We start from the raw sequence: 16419 nt of genomic DNA on the forward strand, positions 1-16419 counted from the left end.
CTTGAGTCAGGAGAACAGCCAGAGGCTCCTCTTTCCAGGGGGAATCCAGTCAGGCTCCAGTGTAAATAGCCACCCATGCTGGAACTTGAAGAAACACCAAAGCAAGTGCAGCAGCAGTGGCAGCAGGCCACAGGCCATAACCATGTCCTGGCTATCATTTGAGGAAGCATGCCTCTTATTGACAGGCACCTTGCTCTTCTGCTTCCTGGCTGTGTGAACTTGGTCAAGTGATTCAGCCTCCTTAAGTTTAATTTCTGGATTTGTAAAATGGGAATGATAGCAGCATCTAGTTCCTATTATTGCTGTGAGGAGAAAATTAGCATTTTGCCTGGGTCATAAGGATACTCAATAACAATACTAATATTTATGCATTTATTCGTGCAAAAAGATCTTCAATCCACTTGGAACTGTGTTAGGTTATTTAATGGGGGAGTTGGGGTGAGTCAGAAGGAGGATGGGGACTGTGATATCCTTTCCCAGACTTCAGTCCCAGGCAGACAGTAAATGTTTTCTGTTAGGAAGTTATTACCTTCACTTCTCCCATCTCATGTCACCGGCCAGCTACACCGGGGCTCTGTGATCCGGTCCTCTAACACTGTCAAACATGATTGGGACAATGGTTGCTTCCTCTGCCTAGATCACCCTTCTTTCAGACACCCACATAGCTTGTTTTCTCACCTCCTTGGAGATTTTGTTCAAGTGTCACTTTAATGGCCACTTCCACAAAAGGTAACAAGCAGCAACTCCCCTCCAGACCATTCATGTTCACTACCACTCTGTGTTTTTTTTTGTTTTGGTTATTTATTCTCTGCAAACTCTACAAGGTCAGGGACTTAAAACTTGCAAGCCCCCTATAGTGTTTGGTGTACATATCTGTGGTACTTAGTGTTTGTTGAACAAATGCATGGGAAAGGGGTTAATGAAGCCTGGTTCTTAAAGAGTGAGCTCAGGGCGAAGGACATTTGGCGTGATCTGTAAGGAAAAGTTACTTTCATAGAAAGAATAAAGGGCCTCAAGGTGAGAAGCATAACTCGAGCTAAGTTAAAGAGGCAGGACACTGCTGGTTAAGAACAGTGGTTGCATCTCAAAACTTTGGAAACACCTGGAAAGACTCCCGGCAGCAGGCCTGCAAAGAGGATAGATAGCTTACAAGGGTCTCGGTCTCTCTCTCTCGGTCTCACGGTCTCTCTCTCTCTCTCTCTCTCTCTCTCTCTCTCTCTCTCTCTCTGTCTGTCTCTCTCGTCACCAGGCCCCGCCTCCTAGAATTGGGGCGGGGACGAAATGCGCAGGCGCAGTTGCACTCTGGCGGCACCCAGGCCTGTGGGTCCGGAGACCCTGTCTGGCAGTTTGAGTCGGCGGCAGCAGTAGCCGAGGCTGAGGTTCTACCCTTTCACTGCGGCCTGTCACCATTGCCCTGGAGCGGCTGCACGGAGGCAGAAATGCTGCTGCTGGACCCGGGCCTGCTCTGGCTAAGCCTGGTCCTGGGCTCCTGCGTTTTGGCGCAGGGCAACAATACCAAAGGTGATGCCTGTGCCTGTCCCTGTCCTGATTGTAGGACCCCCTTTTCCCCTCCCAGATCCCTTCCATTCTTCCCTCACTACCTCCATCCTTTCCTCCCTAGCTTCCTTCCTCATATTGTTCCTTTTTCATTTCTCCCACCAGTTCATCCTTACACCCATCCTTTCATCCCTCCCACCCACTGTATTTTCTTCCTTCCATCCACATTTCTGTCCCTCCCTAAATCCATCTTTCCTTTCCTCTGTACTTCCCTCCCTCTTTCTCTCTTGATCCCTTCCTCTTTCCCTCCCTCATTCAGGCCCGAGGCTATGGCTAAAGCCTCACCCTGCCACCTAAGACTGGGGCTTCTTCTGTTTACCCTCTCCCACCATCCCTGGCTTGGTTAGCTGGGTTGTCAGGGTGGAGGGTACAGCCTTGGCTCTTTCAGTACTCTAGCATCTACCGTGAGTGGAAGGTTCAGTGTCAGTGCAGGTCATCTCATTGAAGCCCCACCCTCCCATGCAGATACTCTGAATGTCCTTCTAATAATTGTGGATGACCTGCGCCTCTCCCTGGGCTGTTATGGGGACAAGCTCATAAAGTCCCCGAACATCGACCAACTGGCATCCCACAGTCTCCTCTTCCAGAATGCCTTTGCCCAGGTATGTCTGGAGTCCTTAGGTGTGGATGTGTGTCCTGTATGCTGAGGGGTGGGGGCTTGCCTCAGCAGTTGTTAGATGGCACTGATTGTGCTGAGCATCTCTATCAGAGAGAAGTGTCATCTGGAAAATGACATTGATATAACCTGGTTGTCCACTGACAAGGAAGACTGTGTTTTCAAGGGGTCCTCTCCTTAGGATGGTCCTGACCAGCTTCATTCTCCGAAGAATAGGTTGCCTGGGGCTGAGCAGGAAGGAGTACTGCAGAATGTCACCCTCAGACCTGCCAACTATCCTTGATAGTTGCCATGGCATCACTTCTTCCTGAACCCCTTCACGGGGCCACAGCCAGGACCATTACCCACTCTGTGCACCTGTGAGGGACAACCGTGTAGAAGGAGGACAAAATCATCTGCTGGTTTGAGGGGCTGAGTTCTTCCTCCCTCTTTCCTGGGAGACATTTTTGGTGACTGGGTAAGACCCAAATCCCGCTGTTTGGCTTTCAGATCTGCATGATTCAGCCAAGCTGTTTGCTAAGGACTCTGGAGGTTCTCTGATTACCATTTAGCTCCCAGACTATTTTTCTCTGATAGTGTTTCCCTCTGCTTCTTCTCCCTAACAGCAAGCAGTGTGTGCCCCAAGCCGAGTGTCGTTCCTCACCGGGAGGAGACCTGACACCACACGCCTATATGACTTCAATTCCTACTGGAGAGTACAGGCTGGAAACTTCTCCACCATCCCCCAGTACTTCAAGGAGAATGGCTATGTGACCATGTCGGTTGGAAAAGTCTTTCACCCTGGTACTGCTTGCTGTCCAAAGTCTGAGTTCTTTTTGTTTCATGCCCAAGCACAGGGGATCCTGTACTGGGGTTGGGGCTACCTCTGGAGAGGCTCTTGGGACTGGGTAGACACCTTATTATTCATTGCTTACTTTTTGCAAAGTCTTAACTTCTCAACCTGGCTTCATGTTCTCACCCAAAGTAAAAAGGGATAGAAGGAGTTTTTCTTACATTCAGAAGTTAGCCCTGGTACTGTTTGGTTCTGTCAGCTCATGGTGTAGAAGGGAGTGAACTGGGTGGGGAGGTGACAGTGTTGGGTGAGGTTCTAGCTCTATGCCTTTGTTCCCCAGGGTCCCTGTTAGTAAAGTTGGGAGTTTAAGGGTTACAATATCTGAGGATGTCCCATTTGGCCAGCTGTTGTTGCTGTCTTTCCCAAGAAAGGTGTTGCTGCTTAAGGTCTGTGAATTAGGTCAGTAAGAGCAGTGTAAGCTGGTATCCAGGACCTATAGGGTGTCAGGGGCTGTCAGTTTTGACTTTCAACATCCCCTGATGAACTGACTTTCTTTAATGCCAAAGTGAGAATGCTGAAGCACAGACTAACTCTGAGCCTTCTTTTTAACTTACAGAAGAATTGCATGATTACTTGACAAAAAGTTGGTAAAAAGGGAAAGTATAAACTAAATGTAAATCACTTGTAATCACAGCACCCTGCTGGGAGCTGTATTCGATGTCCACTATCTTCTGGGCACACTATTATTCTTATTGGAGATATTTCTGTACATATAATTTTGTGTTGTGATTTTTTTAAACAAAATTTTCCCCTTTAGTTACTCTTAATTGCAAAGTTTATTTTTTAAATGACAGTACAGAAGTCTAATATATACATGTACTGTACTTTAGTCCAAGTTGTTCTCAGGTCTTTGCTGTCTGTCACGCATTCAGCTGGGAAGAATATCTCTGGGGGCAGAGTGAACTGTTGATGGTAGTGCCACCAAGAATTTGGGCTCCTGGCTTCCAGTCCCAGCTCTGCCACTTCTTAGCTGTATAGTTGACCTTGAGCAAATAATTTACCCTCTGAGTCTCAGATTCCTTCTCTGGGAAGCTGGGATTGTAGCTGCCTTGATTACCTTCCAGCGGAGCACCTCAATGCTGGTAGTCCAAGAGTGTGAAAGTACATTGAAAACTCAAGCTCTGTATGGACCACATTGCTTATCATTAGGGGCTATAATTTGAACATTTTCAGTAGCTTTCTTTTTTCTCATTGCTTACATTGGCAGGACCAGCAGCCTTCTTATGGAACCCAGCTGACCAGTCTAGGTTGAAAGTAACTTATGGTTGGCCCAAAAGTGGTTGGGCTCACTTTTGAAGGTGAATCTGTCAAAAATCATGTTGTATAACCAAAAGCCCACCATTAAGAAAACTTTCTGTAATTAGTACTCATATTATAATAACCCCTGTCTCAGTGTAGCTGGAGGAAAAAGACAGTTTTGGGGAGAGAAAGAAATCCAGCAGGAGGGTGATCATGTTTCAAGAAGGTAAGCCAGACAAGGCCTGAATGGTATTGTTTGGCCTCCCATTGGATGGTTAGATTTTGGGATCAGGCTATAAGCACTGTGTGTTAGCCATAGAACAAAAACTTTGCCTGTAGTCCTTGTGGAAACATATTTTTCAATTGGGTCCTTTTTCTGTCAGGACAGAACCTGTCCAGGATGACAGCAGCTACCATTGATTGAATGTTAGGTATGTGCCACTTATTGTGCTGGCTTCTCCTTTAATCCTTTCAACACAATGCAAGGTAGATTTTTATCATAGTCATTATTTCCTGAGGAGGAAATTGAGGCTCACAGAGGTGAAGTGTCTTGCCCAAGACTACACAAATACTAAGGGGCAGTGCTGGGATTTGAATCCAAGTATGTCAGTGGCCTGTGCGGTATCCACTGGGCTTACTGTGCTGACGAGTCTTCCATCCACTGTCCCCCAGTGTGTCACTGCTGGTAATGCTCTTTCTCCCCTGACTGTTCTGACTGTACAACACTCTGCTCCTCCTGGCTTATCCCATAGGTAGAACTTCCCTTCAGACCCCTTACAAGCCTTGCTTACTCATTGCCAACCATCACTGGACCCACATCACCTCTGTGCCTTGGGCCTCCCACACTTAACACAGCACCTTTGCTCTCTATATAGCTGGCAGCCCCTCCTTGGTTTCACACATTATTATTTCGTCTTCCCAAATTGGATGTTAACTACTGAGCTTAGGAGTGGGTTTGTGCTTCATGAATGAGCACTGAACCTGGAGTTCTAAGGCATGGATTGAAGTCCACGCTCATTCAGCTGATATCTGGTTGGCACTGGGTAGAGCCCCAACCATCTCTGACCCTCCCCCTCCCCAGTTACCCATGATGGTGCCGATGCCTCTGCTATCTCCTTCTTAGGGCTGGTGAGAGGCTCCAGCAAGGGCTCTGCATGTCTGTGTTGCTCTAGCAGGCTGGCTGATCTCAGTCACTCACCCTTTTAGGTTTCTTCCTCAGAGCCTATCATGAACTGCTAGGGCTTAAAAGAGTGGGAGGTCAGATGCTTAATACTAAAATAGAAACCTAGAGAGAGTTGGCTTTAAAGGGGCTTCTTATCATATGGCCTAAGCTCTTGATTTTATAGATAAAATAACTGAGACCCAAAGAGGGGAGATGATTCTTCCCCAATTGTTTACAAAGTTTTAACTTTGGGTGGGGAGGGCATTGAAAGATGGTCCATAGTTTATTTAATGACTTTCTTCTTTTCCCCCTCAAGGAATATCTTCTAATCATAGTGATGATTCTCCATATAGCTGGTCTGTTCCACCTTATCATCCCTCCTCTGAAAAGTATGAAAATACTAAGGTAAGGATGTGGAAGGGATACAGTTCTCAAAAGGAACCCCTTTTCCCCTGTATAGTAATTTAAGTCGAACTATCATGTATACTATACCTTCTTCCAAGCCAGTTATCCATTGAGGTTTGTGGGTTTTTTTGGTGATCAGGACTTGGCAGACAAGTGTTGTGATCTTTGGCATTAGGTCCAATGGAAAGGTGACTTTGTTTTAGAACCTGGTGGGCATGTCTTGTTCTAGAACCTTATGTTCAAGTGTCTAAAACTCATTTAATAGTTCCTTAGTGCTCATTCTGGATAAGACTCGGTGATGAGGGTTGTAGGAGAATGCAGAGACATGGAAATGAGAAGAGAGACCTGTGCTCCAGGAACGTCAACCAAGGTCCTAAGAAAGGCATACCATCTGTCTGTCTGTGTCAGGCCTAATGGCTATGTTCAGGTGCTTTGTTAGGGGTTTTACAATTTTAGGGCAATATAGAACAAAAAGGAATATACAAAGAAACTTAAACTTAATCTTGGCATCCCCAGTGTTTAAATGAAACTAAAGCCCATAATTTAAGAAATTCAGAAGACCAGCTGCAGGAATGAGAAATGACATGCTCCTTACAGGTTTTTAGAGATATTATGTGGAGAAGGCTATAGACTTGTGGGGGATGGTGTGGTGCAGAGGAGTATTATAAATTCTTGATAACTTTCTATTGCAAAATACAGTGAAAGCTAAGGACTCTGACATTTGACTTGTGCCTTGGATATTAATAGAATGAGATTAGAAGACCCCATCTCAATCCCTCTATTCCCATCTTGCTACTTTTTAGTGACTTCTCAAATGCCAGACCACTGTTTCCCACCCTGCACATTTGTTCTCAAAATGGTGGATCTGACTACAAAATCCCCCGTGAATGCTGTGGGTCATGTAGAGGGGCGTAGGTACTGAGAGTCAGGTGCTGGGCTGTCCATTCCTGGGGCAGGGTGAACAAAGTAGCCTGTGGAAGGACATCATTCCTTGAGATGGAGCAGTAGTTGCTACTTCCTCTGGGTCTTTGTGAGGTAGAAATCATAGTCAAAACTGACTTTGGCCTTTGGCCACCATGGCCACTTTGGGAAATAAAGCAGTAGATTCCATTCTGTGCATGATGTAGTTGAAAATTTTGGATTTTCATGGACTGTCACCTTATCTAGTTGACTGAGACCCTGTCATTTACAATCCTTAATCTTTCTTTGAAATTGAAGACAGATTTTTCCTTTTGTTAAAAATTTTTTAGATATAATTTATATACCATAAAAAATCACACGTTAGAGTGTACAATTCAATGATTTTTAGTATAATCATAGAGTTGTGCAACCATTATTAGAATCAATTTAAGACCATTTTCATTATCCTCCAAAATAGCCTTGTATCCATTATTATTCACTCCCAATTTCCTCTCAACCCCCAGCCTGTGGTAACAACTGATCTGCTTTCTTTCTCTTTGGATTTTCCTATTCTGGATATTTTGTATAAATGGAATCATATAGTATATGGCCTTTTGTGTCTGGCTTCTTTCACTTAGCATAGTGTTTTTGAGGTTCTTGTCATAGCGTGGATTAGAGCTTCATTACTGTTTATAGTCAAATAGTATTCCATTGTATGATTGAATACATTTTATTTATCCATTCATCAGTTAATGGACATTTGTGTTGTTTCCACTTTTTGGCTGCTGTGAATAAAGCTGCTATAACATTCATGCACAAACTTTTTTAAAAATATATTTTATTGATTATACCATTACAGTTGTTCTATTCCCCCCCTTCATTCCCCTCCACCTGCACCCTCCCTCCCCCACCCTTCTCCCCCTCTTAGTTTATAACCACGTGTCTCAAGTTCTTTAGATTCTATATTTCCCCCACTATTCTCGCCCTCCCCCCTATCTATTTTCTACCTACCATCTATGCTATTTTCTGTGCCTTCTCCCCCCTTCTCCCCCTCCCACCCCCCTATTTCTAACCCTCCATGTGTTCTTCATTTCTATGGTTCCACTCCTGATCTAGCTGTCCTCTTGGTTTGCTTTTGTTTTAGGTGTGGTTGTTAATAACTGTGAGTTTGCTGTCCTTTCACTGTTAATATTTTTCATCATCTTTTTCTTATATAAGTCCCTTTAGCATTTCATATAATAAGGGCTTAGTTGACCTGTTCTAGCAAACTTTTCTATGGACTTAAGTTTTCAGTTCTCTTGGGAAGAATTGCTGGGTCAAGAGTTTGTGTGGACTTAGGATTTTACTTTTTGGTATACACCTAGGAGCAGAATTGCTGAGTTATATAATAATTCTATATGTAATTGTTTAAAGAACTGCCAGAGTGTTTTTCAAAGGAGCTGCATCATTTTACATTCCAACCAACAATGAATGTATGAGGATTCCAATTTCTCCACATCCTTGGCAACACTTGTTATTTTCCATTTAAAGAAATTATAGCCATCCGCCCTCAATTGGTGTGGCTCAGTGGATTGAGCATTGGCCTGCAAACCAAAGGGTCGCCAGTTTGATTCCCAGTCAGAGCACATGCCTTGGTTATGTGGGCCAGTTCCCAAGTAGGAGGCATGCAAGAAGCAACCACACATTGATGTTTCTCTTCTTCTCTTTCTCCCTCCCTTCCCCTTTCTAAAAATAAATAAGTAAAATCTTTTAAAAAATTATAGCCATCCTAGTGGGTATGAGTGATTATCTTATTGCAGTTTTGATGTCCATTTCCATGGTGACTAAAGATATTAAGCATCTTTATGTGTGCTTATTGACCATTTGTATGTTTTCTTTGAAGAAATCTCTATCTATTGAAGTCCTTTTCCCATTTTTTAATTGGCTCATTTTTATTGTTGAGTTGAAGATGGATTTTTTCATTATTAGTTTACTTGGGTTTCTTTTAATTATGACCTAGAGACAAGTTTATAGCAAGGAGGTAAGTGCTGGTTGATTTCTGTCTCCTCCCTGGAAAAGAAGAAACACTTCTCTGTTTTAGTTCTTACTTGCTGTGTGCCTGTCCTGAATGACTAATACTTAATGGGCTGCTGGTATGAATGTTAAATACATTGTGTGTGTAACATTCATGACTTCTGTTTCTTGCATTTAAAAAGCTGATGTTTTATGTTTTGTTTTGAAAGACATGCAGGGGGCCGGATGGAAAACTCCATGCCAACCTGATTTGCCCTGTGGATATGGCAGATATACCCGAGGGTACCTTGCCTGACAAGCAGAGCACCAAGCAAGCCATAAAATTGTTGGAAAAAATGAAAACATCTGCTAGTCCTTTCTTCCTGGCTGTTGGGTATCACAAGCCACACATACCCTTCAGATACCCCAAGGTGAAAAACTGGCTGAGGGATTATCCAATACGGCTATGACATCTGTATCATTTGTTAAAGGAGGGGTATTTCTGTAGTCAAGGTGACCACATCCTGCCATCACTGGTCATCAGAGATGCCTGATGATACTAGTATACTCAATAGTGTGAAGATGGGGTTCAGAGGTCAAGGCTAAGTAGTAGACTTAGGACATACAAGAATCTTAGAAGTGCTTGGCTTTCTAATTTCCCTCACTGGAAGATTTTATTTTCTTTGCTTGAACTCACTGAGTAAATGCTGGGTTGGTTGGTGAGATCATCACAGAGAAGTGAATCAGAGCTGTCAAAGCCTGCAGTAGGGGATGGTCCATGGGACACAGTTCCAGGGAATGTGAATCCCTCTTTAGTAACTGACTTTCCTATAGAGCCTCTTGGGTCAGACCTCTTACACACAGGGCACTGCATTTCTAGTTGGAGACTCAAATCCTATGCTTGCATGTATATCATTGAAAGATTATAATCTGTTTTTTTTCCAGCTTTTCCCTATCATGTTTTTCCTGGGCTTAAGCAGCCCATTCTTTTGACTTTGAAAAGAATATCCCTTAGTTGTGATGAAAGTTGAGACCAGAAGACATGTTCTTTGATGCTGCTGGTATCTTGCTTTGATTGGCCCAGGGGATCTCACTTTCCTAGCAGGAGCTGTCAGCCCCTCAATGAAGTGAGTCTCACTTCTGTTGTGCAAAAAAGAGGTTGCACAAGTTCTTCTTTGGAAGTCCTGCTTATAAGCTTGACCCTTGGCGGGGAACTTGGGTCTCTGGTGTGCTCCTACCATTCCCAGAACTCATGAGTGGCTCACTATACCTAAACCATTTATGCAAAATCCTGCCTTCCTGCTTGGAGTCTAGAAGTTTTATATGCACAAGCAAAACAGCCCCAGTTAAAACTCTGGGTGCAAAAGCTTTAATGAGCTCCCCTGGTAGCAACACTTCATACATGTCATCACACAACTCATTGTTGGCGGAATTTAAGCACATTCTGTGTGACTTAACCAGGAGAGGACTCTGGAAGCTTGTGCCTGGTTTTCCCCAGACTTCATTCATGTGGCTCTTCTCTTTGCTGAATATGTTTGATCTCCTTTTCCTGTAACCAGTCATAGCCATGAATGTGACTGTGTGCTGAGGCCCAGTGAATTGCCAAACCTGAGGGTTGTTTGGGGACTGACAACATCTCTCCATAACTTTAGGTCAAGATAGGAACAAGAAGGCATGATTTGTATGAGAGAAGAGAGGTGTCACTACTCTGTAGAAAACAAGTTGCATTATTTTACTACTATTGACATCTTGTGATAGTGACTTAATATCTGACTTTAAGGTGAAGGAAATACCTCAGCAATGTTAGTGAGCCACCATGTAAATGCATCGCAGGCTTAGAGAAAAGGTAATATAAATGCCAATAGACTCTAAGCCTTGTACCTTTGCCAAAAGAGTGACAACTTGTTGGCTTTGTGTGCTTTCTCCCAAGGAGTTTCAGAAGTTGTACCCCTTGGAAAACATCACCCTGGCTCCTGATCCCCAAGTCCCTGCTGGCCTCCCTCCTGTGGCCTATAACCCTTGGATGGACATGAGGCTGCGGGAAGACATCCAAGCTTTAAACCTAAGTGTTCCCTATGGCCCAATTCCTGTGGACTTTCAGGTACCAAGGACATATTTTTGGGAAATATTGGGCACTTATGGCATGATGTCACTGGTTATGCCACTTTACTCAATGGATACTACTCCATCCATCATGTCTTATGAAGAAACTTCTCTGTGTAAAGTATCTTGCAAAGTGCTGGGGTCAGGGTGGTCTGGAGGCATTTAGGACATGGGGAGTGCTGGATGGATAGAGTCTCCCAGTTAGTGTCTCCACTTCTAAAGAAAAGGGCATAATTAGATTTGGTGACTCTCTGGATGTGGGCACAGGGGTGGGGACGAGTCCTGGATGTTCACTACTAACTCATGGAGGATGCTATTTAATCTAGGTGACAGTTCATCAGTTACTGGGTGGTGGGCAACTCCTGTGCAGCCCAGAACACTCAGTTTTCTGGTACTTGCAGGTCCCATCTGAGGAAATGCAACACAGGCACAACCACTCTCAAGGGGTAACTTGGTGAGCAGGATCTTGGTGCAGATGGAGGGGGGCACCAACGTAGCCAGTTCTATCCAGCTGCAATGTGTGGTTTCCCTTTGCCATGATGTGGGGGTTGAAGCAGACATGGAGTTAAAGTCTTCACATTGACTCATCAGTTACCTTCTCTCTGGATAGCAGAAGACATGCTGACCAATGACATAATGACATTTCTGGAATATTCCACATTACCACGTGAATATTCCAATAGGCAGTCTACAGTAGAAGGAAGAGGGCTTTGCTTTAAAAATGTTATTCCTGGCCCTGGCTGGTGTTGTTCAGTGGATTGAGCGTGGGCCTGCGAACTAGAGGATCGTGGTTCAATTCCCATTAGGGCACATGCCTGGGTTGCAGGCCAGTTCCCAGCGGGGGACCCATGAGAGGCAACCATACATTGATGCTTCTCTCCTCTCCTTCCCTTCCTCTCTAAAAGATAAATAAATAAAATATTTAAAAAATATTATTCCTGGACCACATGCATCAGAGTCACCATGAGGGTTCATTAGAAGTTCAGAGTCCTGACCTCATTTATACTTAGGGAACTTGAAGCTGGAGGTGGAGGTCAAGAACCTGCATTTCCATAAAAAGCACAGGGCTGACACTTATGTACACAAAAGTTTGAGAACCACTGCTATAGGGTATAGTTCACAACAAAACATAATGTACAGGTATCTCTTGCTGCTCACACACAGTTTGTTCCTGAGTTTGGGTGGTGAGGGATGTGTTTCTCACTCACATCTGATTCCTGAGTTTCAGATGGCAGTGGTGAGAGTTTGGAAAGCAGTGGATTCATCAATTTCTTTGGTTCCTAATTTCCATTTGTAGGGATTCTGATAGTGAGGTTACTTGAATTATAAGTCTGAGGCAGAAATTGACATCTTGTTAGTGATGGTCACCTAAAATGACTCTTTAAAATGGGCTGTATGCCAGGAAGGATGCTCAGCATTTTATGTGTGTTCTTTATTTTGGTCTCCATGGGAACCTAATGAGGTGTCGACTATCTCTGCTGTCTAGGTGAGGAAATTAAAGACAGGGAGGTGTGGTGACTTGCTTCAGATCACACAGCTAGTGAGAAGTGAGTGTGTAATGTCAAAATCCCATGGTTTATTTTGTTGGTTCCAAACAGTCTGGGTTCAAATTTCTGTTTTACCCCATACCAGCTGCATGACCTCTGTCAAGTCATTTTACCTATTGCAACGTTAGGTCTCTTATCTGTAAAATAGAAACTAGATGAAGAAAAGTTTTCTCTGAGAACACCTACTTTGGAGGTATTCAGTGGGAACTATAGTGAACATGTGAAAGCATCTAGGACAGTGTCAGCTGCCTGGTGAGGGCTCCTTCAAATTTTTCTTGTCCTCCATCCATTGGTGATGTTGCTGCCCAGTTGCACACAAAGTTGAAAGCATGGCCCAGAGGACCTCCCTGGAATGCTCATGTGCTGGTCCCTGTCCCACATTCACTTGAAATGGGGGCCCTGCTCACTGTCCTCTTGCAGTTTTGGCGTTCTCTGCCCAAACCCCATCTCATTCCTTTCCTGAGGGTCTCAGTCCTGTTCCCTCTTTAGTCCCCAGCCTTTTAACTGAGCTTTGTGTGAACCAGACATCTCAGGGCTACACCTGGAAGTTTGTCATCTCCCAGGTCTGCTCCTCCTTTGTCACTTCCTGACCACCGTCTCTCTTTTTGCAACTCCCTTACTCCATGCCCTCATTTGCCACACAGAGCTCTCTTGGATTGCCAATATGTGGATTCCTACTTTCCCACAGTGACTAGGTCCTTTTGGACTTCACTCTTTCCTTAAATAGCCCATACCCTGTGGCAGGTCACTTATTTTTCTTCTCAGCGCCTCAGTCCTTGTCTATTTATCCCTGTCCTACCTGCAGTACCCCGATCATGGGATAGTTCAGCCACCACCTCTGCTCTAAAGTCTAAATCTTGAGGGAATCCATGCAGCCATGAGGCAAAGACACCCATGCCCAGCTTCCAGTCCCAGCAGTCCTGTGTGGTAAAGGCTCAGCTCCCTTCAACCCCTCAGGCCCCTCTGCCCCGCATTCTCCTCTGCCTGGTCTCTCAGTGATTATTGCACTTCCTGTTTTAAAAATGGAGGCTGGTGAACAGTCTGAGAGAGGGGAATGCACAAGACAGATGTGAGTACACATCTAGGCTGTGCTCCTTGCCAGCTCTGTGTCTCTAGGCAAGTTAATCAACTTCTCTGAGCTTCTGAGTTCTCCTGTGTAATATGGGAATAGTAATGCTCACTTAAAGGGTGTTTGAGAGGATTAGATGGTACCCAGCAGATGTGTGGAAAATAGTGCTATTAATAGTCTCCCTCACCAGTAGCCAGAATCATGTGTACATGTGTGCTGGACTAGTGGCCTTCTCCCTAGTCTTATAAGAAAAGCAGCAAGGACTTGACTTCTCCCCAACACCTTTCCCCTTTATTCCAACATCTACAAGCCATGTCTCCTTTCCTCATCAGCTTCTACAGCTGCTTGTATCCATCCCATCTTCAAAAATCCTGCCTCCCTTGCTCTTGCCTGTTAGTTCTCCCTTCCTATTTTTTCACCTGCTCTTCAAGGGATAATGAGTGAAACATGGTCTGTTCTGGCTGTGTCTGTGCCCTCACTGTCTGTCCATTCTTGGTATGCCTTTATGGAGCCTTCTGCCTCTGCAACCCACTAAAGAGTTCTGTCATCTGAGTCAGCACTAACTTTCTTGGCAAATAAAATCTATCTTGTGGATGTGACCTTCCCTGAGTTTCTGCTGCTTCCTCACTTGTTGACCAGTGCCACCCTTTCTGGAAATGTCCACATCCTGGTGTACTTCAGTTCTCATGGCAAACCACTTTTCCTGCATCTGCCATTCAGGAGTGCTGCAACCCAAGATCAGCCCCAGGGACCCCACTGTCTACTTTCTGCCCCTCCTCCCCAGCTAGGCTTAGGTGAACCATGCTGAACTAATCCTCCAGCCCTGGTTTCGCTTCTGATTTTCAGACATGTCTGTCCTTTTGTCTACAAGAGTCACTGCCCATGGTGACCTCAGGGCCATAGGCCCCAAATGGCCACACTCTTGCTCTTGCTTTTCTCCCTCCTTTTGTGCTACCCCATGCCACTGAGTCATGCCACCAGCTGAATAAGAAACCTAGTCACCCCTGGAGTCCTCATCTCCTTCCCCTTGTTGCCCCCTCCCCTTCCCCACTCCTATTTGGTTTCCCCAATTCTTCTCAACTCTGTATTTGCCTCTTGCTTCTTCACCATGTCTTTCTTGACCAGTATAGTGGGTCTTGGTGTTATTTGTTTAACAAATATCTGTTGAGATCTTCTTGTGTGCCCAATACTAATACAGTGTCATTTTTCCTTGAGTCCCTGGAATCTGCTCTGGGCTATTGCCTGAGGACTCATGTTGATCTGCAGCCCTGACCATATTGGCTCCTCACCCTGAACAGCTTCAGTGCCTTCCTTTGTCTCCAGAATACGACTTTCACTCCTTGGATGGACCCACCAGGTCTGGATCATTTGGCCCTGACTTGCCTTTTCAGCATCCTCCCTGACCTGCTTGGCCCTCTTGTTTCATTCTCCAGCCACAGCAGCCAGCTCACTGACCCCAAACACACTCTGCTCTGGTGACTTTGTCCCATCCTATCCTTTGCTGCTCCTGTTTACAGTATCTTACCCTAAATTGTCTGACTGCCAGCACCCCTTTCAAATGCTTACTCCTCTGTGAAGCCTTCCTTGATTTCCCAAAGCTGACTTCAGGGCTCATTCTCATGTCATACCTGGGCCCCACTAGTAACATGCATTTTCTAGTCTCCAAGCTGTTATCTTTATTGGGCAGGTGACTTGTTAAGAGTAAGGACCACATCTGCTCCTTTCCCTATCTCCAGGGGCCAGTATAGGAAGGAGGGCATATTCTTGAATAGGACACAGCCATCCTCACAGGTGTCTTTGATCCCCAGGAGGATTAAAGTTCCCCAAGTTACAGACTGAAGGCCTTTATCTAGTAGAAAGTTGAAGTAGGCTGGAGTTCAGCATAATCCTCCTAGAAGGTTGTTGGATGAATATCTGTCATCTTTACCTTGTAGAGAGAATGGGTGAGTCTCATGTTTGTTCTCAGCTGGCAGTAAGAAAAGAAGCCAGGTGGTCCAGCTAATAAGATGGTGGAAGCTGTGGCTGCTCTGATATGTCAGTGACCCCCTTATATCTCACACTTGTTGGGGGAGGGAGGTTCATCTTTTTCTTTAATATTTGTGAACAAGGTTGGGAGGGGAGACATTCCAGAAGGGGCCATGGCTGTTTTACATCAGTGCTTGGCTTGGCTGCTCCCAAAGTTCCTCTTGCTTGGGTTTAGAGACCATGGAGGGTGTGCTGCTCTCTTGTCCCTCAATTGCTCTCTTGTCAGCTGTGGATTTGTTAGGAATGAGACTCACATGACAGCTGGAGTCCATGAGGATAAGCAGTTGCTGTCTTCTGCTGGGTTAGACAGTGGTCAGAGAAAAGGGCCACACACTGATGTTGTTGTAAGTTAAATTGTGTCCCTCAAGAAGACATGTTGAAGTCCTAACACCCAGTAGCTCAGAATATGGCCTTATTTGGAACTAGGGTTGTTATAGATGTAACAGTTAAGATGAGGTTCTACTGAAGTAGGGTGGGCCCTGATTCAATTTGACTGGTGTCTTTATGAGAAGAGGAGAGAAGGGAAGGATTGCATGTGAAGACAGAGGCAGGATTGGAGCACTACAGCTGCAATGCAAGGTTTGCCAGGGGCTGCTGTTACCACCAGAAGCTGGGAGAGGCAAGACCCTCCCCTTGAAATATCAGAGAGAGAATGGCCCGGTGGACACCCTGATTTCAGACTTCTGGCCTCCACAACTAGGAGAGGACACATTTCTGTTGTTTTATGCCCCCTACTCTGTCATCCTTTGTTATAGCAACAGAATTGGATACAGCTTTATGGTATCTTTCACATGACTTCAACAGAGTTTAGAGGAATTGATAGATAAGTTTCTGTGTATGGTCTTCTTCTGGGACCTATAAAAATATGTAAAGGAGACAGAAAAGAACAGTAAGTAGGACATCCATCAGCTGTTCCCTAAATGAAAGCTCATCCTCTTAAGAAAGAATCTTACTTATAGGCCTGAAGATTTT

The 16419-nt window shown here is 44.8% G+C and overlaps 1 protein-coding gene across 2 annotated transcripts in view; it reads left to right on the forward strand.

The window, feature by feature from the left end:
* The first annotated feature begins 1300 nt into the window (after positions 1–1300).
* Positions 1301–16419, forward strand: part of IDS (iduronate 2-sulfatase) — a 43989-nt gene continuing 28870 nt past the window's right edge. The window contains exons 1-6 of one of the 2 annotated variants that reach the window (XM_037059262.1): positions 1301–1521; positions 2023–2159; positions 2779–2956; positions 5723–5811; positions 8934–9134; positions 10634–10804. In XM_037059262.1, coding sequence (XP_036915157.1) covers positions 1440–1521; positions 2023–2159; positions 2779–2956; positions 5723–5811; positions 8934–9134; positions 10634–10804 — 858 coding nt within the window. In that variant the 5' untranslated portion in view covers positions 1301–1439. The remainder of the gene's footprint in view (positions 1522–2022; positions 2160–2778; positions 2957–5722; positions 5812–8933; positions 9135–10633; positions 10805–16419) is intronic. The other variant, XM_037059261.1, reaches the window with a different exon arrangement.

Source organism: Sturnira hondurensis, unplaced genomic scaffold (genome assembly GCF_014824575.4).
Source record: "Sturnira hondurensis isolate 20B ecotype Veracruz unplaced genomic scaffold, ASM1482457v3 Scaffold0010600, whole genome shotgun sequence".
NCBI classification, from domain to species: domain Eukaryota; kingdom Metazoa; phylum Chordata; class Mammalia; order Chiroptera; family Phyllostomidae; genus Sturnira; species Sturnira hondurensis.